Here is a 10,489-nt window from a genome sequence, read left to right on the forward strand (position 1 = left end):
AAGCTAAACACATCTGACGGTTCAGTATGATGGAAAAGTAAACATACTTACAATTCCAGCAATCATAAGAGCTTGAACATTATAAAACCGTGTGTGTGTGTGTGTGTGGTAGACGCATATGTTTAACAGGTGAACTTTTTCATCGCGTTTCATTTACTGTTACATTTAAAACTGTATAGATATCTCCCCTGCATATTCAGTCGATTGTTATGAGAAACATGCTCCTATTAAAATGGCATTTCCGGTTATTAGTAGACTCGTTGGATAATGCGATAGGTCACGTGATAATTGCTTTTGAACAAGAAGAACAATGCCTTTTTAATACCAGAATATTCAATTTGCATTGATATGAATATTTGACAACTCTATACATTATGATTTCATGCGATTTGGCAAGTAATGACAGTCCTAAAGTGATCAACTGGAGTGCGGCAGAAAAATACAGTCATAAAAGGTCATAACAATGTAACTATGGTACAAAAGTTGACATTCTAAAGTCGTTGTAAGTGCCAGGAATTAGGTGATAAACCATATAAGTCCTTTTATTGTTATCAGTTTAATTCACTAAACCAGTCTGTACAATGCATTCGACAAGAGCGTACGCAATCAACTTGAAATGCCTTTAAACCGAAAAGGCGACATAGCTACCATCGTTAAAATTTGCTCTCTACACCTTTTTAACGGATGGTCATATCAAAACGTGGTTTTCGCTCAACGACTTCCTATCATGTCTAATTGGGCCGACCAGACATCCACTATGGCCACTACGGTGGTAATCTTGACAAAAATTGTATCGCCACCTTTCCTAACAGATACTCGTATCAATATGGTATTTTCAGCAAAACCCTTCCTTAGGTTTATATGAAGATGGTGTCCAAGAAACATAAGATACGAAACTGCTATCCGCTCTGCTCCAGGGTGGATGCTTATATCGGCATGGGGCTTTCAATAAAAGACTTCTTATGATGTCTATTGCTGGTGTTGATTTGACATCCAATATGTCTACCAAAACAGCCATCTTAAAATTCTTTTTATAGATACTCTTTTTTATTTAGTTACATTCCAAAGAGTGTTAGTCAGCACTCAGGCATTGATTTTTGATCAAACTGCCATGAGTTTAGGATCAAACGGCATTGATTTTAGTGTCAAACGTGTAGATTCAAGTTTTAACTGCCCCGCCTTGTGAGTACGATTATGTATGTATGTATGTGTGTATGTGTGGATTTTTTTAAATTAAATCCGGTTTGTGCATATATCTGATGATTGCCTTGAATATTGCTGCTTAAATAAATAAAAACAATTCCCCAAAATAATTACTCTAGATTAAAGCTAAACTTAGCATGTGGGTATATCTTGACATTCCATCTAAACATGACGTTAAAGGTCAAATGTTCTGACAACGAATTTGGCACTGCACTTTAAGATATTTTGTAAAAATGTACTCAGACACATTATTTTACCAAATTTTCCATGTTGTAGTTTACCAAGAAGATCTCAGATGGTTTCGATAGTCAGAAGAACTTAACTGAAAATTTTGGAAAAAGAATTTCCAGGAATCCTCGATTAAGTTCTGTTGTGTATATTGAAATCATCCAAGATTTTCTTGAGAAACTACAACAAGGAAAATTTCACAAGTAAAGAGTTAGTCCTTTGGTAGGACTTTTATTTTAATTAACTAGATGTTCGTCGTCTCCATTTTAATTAACTAGATGTTCGTCGTCTCCGTCTTTATTTAAGGGGGAAACCTTTTTCAAATTATTTCCGAGTTGTATTTTGGTGGATCTGAGACAACTTCAGCATCCTTGGACTGGGTTTTTCTCTACATGATAGAATATCCGGACGTCCAGACGAAGTGCCAGGAGGAAATACAAAAGGTAATAAAATTCCAATGATATAATGAATAGACTTACCAATTTGTTGTGCTTCATTTTCTAAGTAAGCTCTACAGGGGTACAATAGTCCAGTGTTGAACAATGTTACGTTCTGGATGACTTTAAATGAAGTTTTGTGCCTGAGTATTTGTCTTTCCCTTAAGATTGGTACACCTCGGTGACTATTTTTAAATTCTGTTTAAAAGGTTAATCAAAAAGGATAATTTAAATGTCCATAAGGTTTATATATGTCACTACCTTCCCCATTTTCTCCTACTTTCTATTATTTCATACGACTCTATTGACTTAGATTATGTAGAGGTCTGGTTTTTGAAACCAACAACTTAAGTCAAGCCAACAAGTTATTTATTTCATTAAAATGCAAAGTGAAAATTCAAGAGTCACTTAGATTTGGGAATAAAATCCCAAATAATCCTAAATGTCCTATCACAAAAACATAGAATGTTCCGAATATATCGAATGTTCCGAATGAATTTTAATATGACCTGATGCACCACGATGATGCAATCCCGAAAGTATTTGAATGAGTTCGCAATAATCCCAAATAAACGTTTTAATCCAAAGTCAAGGAATACTTAGTAATTCCAATTAGTAATTAAATAAATAGTTCCTTTCGAATAGCAACACAACTGTAAAGGATCACCATAAATTGATATAAAAACAGGTACGAGTTATTTGGTTACCAAGTTCATTTTTATACACATCCCCACGTGACCTAGATATGAGTGATTCTAATGGAAAACTCCAATCAAATTGTAAACATGTCTATTTCTAGAATATTTTGAAATCCGAAAGCCGTCAACATCTTACTTACAACACTTACAATCATGGACAAAGGCCTGCTTTGTAAACATGTTGTTTACAAATTACCATTGCCTTAAAGTACAATCAACGAAAGTTAAGCACACAGTATAGATATGCATAACATAATCTATGAAGACACGGATTGCATAACATTAGTGCGTTAACTTTTGTGATAGGTTACGTGATCTATAATTGCACACTTTGCTTCTTGTTAATTTCTGTACTAATTGTTGACCAACAAAGTATGAAAGATTCGAAATTTTCTTTAGTATTGTGCCATCTGCGATGTGAATGGTTGATTTGTTTCATAATAATAGGTCTGTGGCGACAAGCCAATCCTGTACGCGGATAGAAGCAAGCTGAGATATGTTGAAGCGACGCTTTTGGAAATCCAAAGATGTGCCAATGTAGGTAAGATTTGTTAGATAGACCATGCATAGGAGTTTATCAGTGGAGCAAACGTTCATCTCGTACAGTTTTCACTAATCTGGATTTCTCAGTGGAGGAAAAGAAAATAAGGACATAGGTAAACAAATATCTAGAGCCATGTTGTAGAGAGATAGGTATTAAGTTTGTAAAAAATCGAAAAACCATAAAATAAAAATGTCAGCGAACGTTTCATCAAGGAAATAATTAATACTGACTTTTGTCTAATTCACATTAGTGGGAGGATAGATATATTGCAGCCACTTTGTGGCGCCGGAGATAGTGGCAGCATCAACAACATTTTAGCAATTGAGCTTTACATTCAGGTCCTCGCATTCGTGTTAGCAAAAATGAGCCAGCATTGAACTGTCTAGCCTAATGTACGTGCTAAAATTATTCATCCTTGTAGAATAAAGCATAACGACACTGTATATTAATAGAATATGACAATGGGAAAGTAGCATCACTCAAAGTCTGATCAAGCTAAAGAGCAAATGTGTAAATTTACAAACTGACAAAAATATAGTTTATTTTTATTTAAACTTGTACTGTGTATATAGTTTGAGTAGCTGCACCAAGGAAATTTATGTCATAGCAATATTCTGTTGGCAATAAACTATGGTATGTTTGTAGTCTGGACAATGTTTACTTTGTTATAAATGGCTGCGTTTGTCCGTCATCATTTCTATATCTGCCTGTATTTCGTTTAGAGTACCGTTCTTAATATTTAAATTCTTTTTCAAACAGCCTCTTTTCCCCTTCCACATGGCAACAAACGTAATGCTACTCTCAATGGACACTTCATTCCAGAGAACACTGTGATACTGACTCATTTAGAGTCATCTAACCTGGATTCCAAATACTGGGACAATCCAAAGGAATTCAAACCAGAAAGGTTCCTGGATGAATCCGGGGCACTTGTCGCGAGCCCGGCTCTGATACCGTTCTCAGTAGGTAAGTAGAACTACGGAACATTCTTTTTCATGTATATATATTCATAAATTTATGATATGCACAGCACTGCACGAACTTTCAAATATCTAATTTTATTTGTATTTGTTTTTAAAAGAATAAGAAAGAAGATGGAGAATTAAAGAAATGAGAGAGAAAGGCATAAGAAAGAAACAAGAAAAGTTAAGAATATAAAAAAAAACTACCGATTTAAATTATGGCTTTACTGTTTTCTGATGCAAAATATGGCATCAAATCGAACTAGCATTTTAATTTGCCCAAATATATGTGTATATCTGTATTTTACCATTAGAATATTTTAGTGTTGAGAGAATAACTTTACTTTGGGACAAAATACTATGCAAATATTTCTCGAGCTGCTGCTTTGTTCCACATACTGATTTTTCAATTCGCCGATTTTTTTCCCCAATCTTTTTTCTTCTTCATGAATTTATACCTTGAATTCGTAAAACATAAAAGATATATCACAACAATATATGTTCCAATGCCGTAAAATCAAGATAGCGCACTGCATTTACAATTCGGCATACTTTTCCATTTATTAAATAGGCATTTGTATTCAATTTCTTACTGTGATTTACTCTTTAGGCCCAAGAGCATGTCCTGGGTATGCTCTAGCCAAAATGGAGTTGTTTCTGGTCTTTACCAACCTCCTCCAACGGTTCACTTTCTATCGGGAGAGAGAAGACATGCACCACGGTTTCAGGCGAAGAGAAGGACGTACTTTACAGGCTGCCCCGTACAAACTGAGGGCAGTCCAAAGAAAATGAGAAAACTGAAGGAAACCATCTGATTAAATCAGATCTCCACAGACCTTGTGGTTCCCCAATCAATTCACAGGTTTCATAATTCTGATTTTCATCTGATAGGCTACTAAAAATAATCTGACAGTGAATTCCAAAATTCACAAAAACATTATCTTTTTGTGTGGGTGTCTGTCAGATCTCCGCGTAGGACTGAGGAGATCTGCTTTTAATTAGCTTGGGTAAGGAAATAACACTGCATTTGTTGACACATTATATTTTTTATACTTTTCTTCTAAGGATATTTATCATGCCAGTAAATTGTATGCTCAAAAAGTAATATAACACATATAATTTTTTTGTAATGTATAGATAATCTAGTCATGAGGTTATAGTTTGGTCTATGATCTGATTTGCTACTCTTTTTTTTCACTCCATAAGGCATATCTCTGATCCGATTTTGATTAACATTTCCAGTGGCTAACTAAATGGTCATTAGAACATGACATCTAAGCTGTCGCTGTCAGATCTTCACCGAGGACAGTGGAAATCTGATTTTAATCAGCTTGTGTGTTGGAGAAGTGCAGTATCCAACTCCTTCCATTTAACCAATGGGGCGAGGCAGAGATGTGTTTTTTCACCTTTGTTATTTAAGATACACGTTTATAAAGTTAAATCGTAAGTCGGCGCAGTGTCACGTGGATATATTTGACACTAAATATTATTTGGTAACAATTTTAATTTTACTGATGATATGTCAATAATATCTCCTTCAATCTCATATTTTAAGAAAATTATTAAAGATATGCGATCACTAGACATTGGAGAATTATATTATCCATAAGACCAAAAATATGTACGCGTGGTCTTTCGGTCAACTTCTTTCAAATTACCATCTCTTCCCCAGGTATATCTTAATGTACATGCTATTTCCTTTACCTACAGTTATTCATATTTGGGTCATTTTTTTCAATCCAATCGGGCATATGATGAAGATACGATGAGAAATTACAGATATGTGTGTGCAAACATGCTTCGAAGTAAATTTAGAAATTGTTCTTTGAATATACAAATTATATTATTCAAATCTCATTGCTGCCTAATGTATTGCATTCGTCTGTGAATACACTTTAATCAATGTATGAAAAGAAAACTTTTTATTGCTTATAATGATAGTCTTTATTTTCTATGAAACCTTCGAAGATGGAACAGTGCCTCTGCCATGTTTATAAACTATAACGTATTCAGTTTTGAAGAAGTAATGAAAACGTGTAAATTTTAAAAGATGACAAGAATATCCATTACAAAGTAATGTATCTTTAAATTTTTGAAGAACTATGGCATTAGTTTAAATTCTCGGATTATAGATAGATGGAACAAATCACTCTTTAAATGTTTTACGTCATTTTATTCTTAACAATGCCAGATTCATTCTGTAATTGTAGATGTGTCTGTATATTTGTACATAAGATACCTATAATCTTTTGTGATTAAAATACTTTCATATTTTATATTTTAATATAGATCCATGGATTATGTAATCTGAAATAAAGAATTTTTATCCTATTTTATCTTACTGATTTCGTTGTCTTGTATCTGACTGACCAATTTGTTACCATTATCGTGTCCGTAATTCTTAATCCGATTTTGATAAAACTTGGACTATATGATTATATCGTCATAATATCGGACATGTTTCACAATGAGCGAGATCCATGCATATCAATCAGGTGATCATGCATCTGATTGGCTAAGCTTGTTACCACTCTGGAAGCCATATTTCTGTTCCAACTTTAAAAAAACAAAACTTTAATATGAACTTTTCTCAACATAATTTATTGCTGTTTGATAATGAGCAAGATACAATGATACAAATGAGGCAATCTTGCATCTCATTGGTTGAACATATTACCACTCTGGTATCCATATTTCTGATACAACGTTAATCAAACTTACAACCTATAGGTGTTCATTACATTAACATCTTGGACAAATTTGATAATGTGGAAGACCAACGCATATTAATGAGGTGATCTAGTCTCTGATTGGTTAAGCTTGTTACCATTCGGGAGTCCATAATTGTGATCCCGTGTTTGATCAAATCAAGATCCTGGACATGTTTCATAATGAGCGAGATTCATGGACATTAATATGTGATTTTGCCTCTGATTGGTTAAGATTGTTCGCACTGTGGAGGTCATATTTTAATCCGTTTTTGATCAAGCTTGCTCTGTAGACGTATGTCATGATGATCTCGGTGAGTTCGACAATGAGCGATATCTAAACATACTAACATGGCGGTCTTGAAGATGACTAGTAAAGCTTGTTGCCATTCTGGGTGTTATATTTTTCACCTGATTTTGATCAACTTGGAATATATATTTATATCATCAAGCGTTTGGGTGATTTGGATCATGTGCGAGGTCAACTATGTTATCTTACATCTCACTGGCTGAGAGTGTTGCCACTCTGGAGAACGCATTTAAAAATCCCATTTTGATCAAATGTAGAATATAGGCCGCAATGATCAAGATCTCGCGTGAGTGTGATAATGAGCGAGATCCACGCTTATTTATGAGGTGAACCAGCATCTGATTGGCTGCACCATTCTGGGAACTGTATTTTCGATTCGACTTTGAGTAAACGTTTTAAAATTTGCTTCAAAATCATCAAGACCTTTGACAGGTATAATTATGTGCAATGTTGACGAGGTAGTCATGCATCTGACTGGCTGCACTTGTCAACAGTATCGCTGATAAGAGTTTGTTTTTTTGTCAAACTTCGAACACGAGCTTATATCATCAAGATATCCCACGAGTTTTTATGAGCAAACGTTTCACATGTGAATGAAATTTTTTCTAGTTAAGCATTCTCTCTCTCTCTCTCTCTCTCTCTCTCTCTCTCTCTCTGTAACGCACATGATATTTACTGTTCCGAATCACAGATGTAGCGGTTACTCAGGGTCATTGCACTTGCAACTAATAACAAACCAGATCAATACAGTTTAATAGACAGTTTATTTTGTTTATTTAAAAAAGCAAAATAATACACATTGGGGACGAAGATGCATAATTTGTAATTTATACCGGAAGAAAAAGTATATAATGCAAATGATTCTGTCCAATATTATATTAAGTACTGCTAGAAGATGGACATTTATAAGGTGACGTTTTGTACATTTTTGCAACATACAATGAAGAGAATGGTGGAATACCTCTATTTTCATGCAGTGTGATTAAACTTTCGTAATATGTGGTATTGGGGAAAGAAAATGTTGTATAAAACCACATAGCTGATCAAAATGGTTGCTTCTGTGTGCTTGAGAAATGAACTAGTCCAAATTACGATAATTTACGTAGCAGTTGTTACAATGGAGAAAATTCATTTAGCCAGAGTAAACAATATAAATTCCTAATTACATTTATTTATTCATCGGCTAATTAGTTTCAGATTTACTGTTGAAGTCATGGAGGTAAAAATGGCCGTGCACAGCTAACAGTCTATTGAGAGATGAACATCCATAAGTCATAACCCAAAATAGACGGAGTTGGCGGATACAATTGTATGTTTAAGAATCAAGAAAAATAGCTCCAAACATTTGGCCCTTTACTTTGCGTTATTGTCATGATTTATTAAAGTCAGTATATGTCTTGATTGTAATTTGAACTAAGCATAATTATTCGTGACAACGTGTTAACGTGTTTTTAAAATATGTCATATCGATTATGTTCATTGGAGTGCCTCAATTGTCAGATCTTCACTTTCAGAGACTCGTAATTTTTTCACGTTGACAGGCTCTTCATTTTCTGAAATCACCAATTCTTGCATGCATCCAAAATCCCGTAATGCCTAAACCAGAAGTGTGCGATTTTGAAAACCACCTGAACGTATGAATTTTATGATAAACGTGACTCGGTCATTGGGAACAACGTAATAAATCTCCATATCATAACATGCGACCTATTATAGGATCGGCCACTAAGAATAAGTGGACCAGATATTCCAAGTGTCACGTGAACGTTTAGATCTAGTTGTAATTAGATTGATATTAATTTTTAATGTTCTGTCCTTTGCAACTTTCCTCTAATCGTAGAATAGTGTTCAGAGAATATGTTTCACATCTTTTATATACATTTGTTGTAAAATGAAATTGCAAATCGTAATCATTAGTACTGTAGGAGTTGCGATTTCAAAACTCTAAGCGTATATTGTTAAAAAGGGGCTGCGACAGAATTTAATTTGAAGCCCAACTGTAATAACTTCGTTTTATTTATATATTGCAAATACACTGACATTCTAAAGGTATGATGTTCACGTTTTTGGGGCTAATGATTTTCGTTGGTTGGTTTGATCCATTATCTCTTTTTAAAGTGGCCATGATAAGTGAGATAAAGATTGTTATGATGGCCAAAATTATTGGCATTTAAAAAGGTGCAAAGGCATACATTTGTTTTCTTACTTTTTCCAAATTTCATGCATCCACATGTGCTCTAAGTTACGTTCAAAATAATATTAGATGACTCAAAGCGATAAAATGTTTGATGTATTATATATCAGTTTGCAACTTGCAAAAGATTTCTCATTTCGTTTGTAAAATGGCACAAAAAGCGTTTTTTAATTATGTGTCCCTGTCCATATAACGTACCTACCCCCACCCCCAATCCCACTAATTTTTCTGTGGTACGGAACGCACCTCCAGAGAGCTTTAAAATGGTAGGAAAATGCTTCATTAAGGATATACATCGGGCTATCAAGCAAAATGCTTCATTAAGGATATACATCGGGCTATCAAGCAATATGCTTCATTAAGGATATACATCGGGTTATCAAGCAAAATGCATCATTAAAGATATACATAGGGCTATCAAGCAATATGCTTCATTAAGGATATACATCGGGTTATCAAGCAAAATGCATCATTAAAGATATACATAGGGCTATCAAGCAATATGCTTCATTAAGGATATACATCGGGTTATCAAGCAATATGCATCATTAAGGATATACATCGGGCTATCAAGCAATATGCTTCATTAAGGATATACATCGGACTATCAATCAATATTTCACTAATTTCAAGCGGCGCTTGAACATGCTAGATTATACTAGCTAATGTACAAAAAAGATATCCAAGTATATGGAATATAAGGCTCGAAACTGAAATTTCGTGTTTGCTTTTGCACATTATAAATGTAAATAAGAATACGACGGTTAGACATATATCATTAGCTCATTAAAATGATTCTTATAAGACTGAAAAGAAACTAATTATTTCAGTTTACACCTCTTAACACCTTCTTCAGTTTACACCTCCTAACACCTCCTTCAGTTTACACCTTCTTATACCCCCTTCAGTTTACACCTCCTAACACCTCCTTTAGTTTACACCTCCTAACACCTCCATCAGTGTACACCTCCTTCAGTTTACACCTCCTTATACCTCCTTCAGTTTACACCTCTTAACACCTTATTCAATTTACACCTCCTAACACCTACTTCAGTTTACACCTCCTTATACCTCCTTCAGTTTACACCTCCTAACACAGATATATGGTTTATACAATGTAGCCAGAATAGTTTAGCCAAGAAATAAGACAATGGACAAAGTAAATAGGCCGCGAACTAAACTAATCTTAACCTCTATCATAAACC

At 34.4% G+C, this 10,489-nt stretch overlaps 1 protein-coding gene across 1 annotated transcript in view; it reads left to right on the forward strand.

The window, feature by feature from the left end:
* The window catches only part of LOC149800240 (cytochrome P450 2F2-like), a 40,907-nt gene extending 36,043 nt beyond the window's left edge, over nucleotides 1-4,864 (forward strand). Inside the window, exons 7-10 of the mRNA XM_089958374.1 lie at nucleotides 1,738-1,874; nucleotides 3,014-3,107; nucleotides 3,870-4,076; nucleotides 4,683-4,864. Coding sequence (XP_089814500.1) covers nucleotides 1,738-1,874; nucleotides 3,014-3,107; nucleotides 3,870-4,076; nucleotides 4,683-4,864 — 620 coding nt within the window. The remainder of the gene's footprint in view (nucleotides 1-1,737; nucleotides 1,875-3,013; nucleotides 3,108-3,869; nucleotides 4,077-4,682) is intronic.
* Nucleotides 4,865-10,489: the final 5,625 nt, after the last annotated feature.

This window comes from Sinohyriopsis cumingii, chromosome 5, assembly GCF_028554795.1.
Source record: "Sinohyriopsis cumingii isolate HCF-2022 chromosome 5, ASM2855479v2, whole genome shotgun sequence".
Classification (NCBI taxonomy): domain Eukaryota; kingdom Metazoa; phylum Mollusca; class Bivalvia; order Unionida; family Unionidae; genus Sinohyriopsis; species Sinohyriopsis cumingii.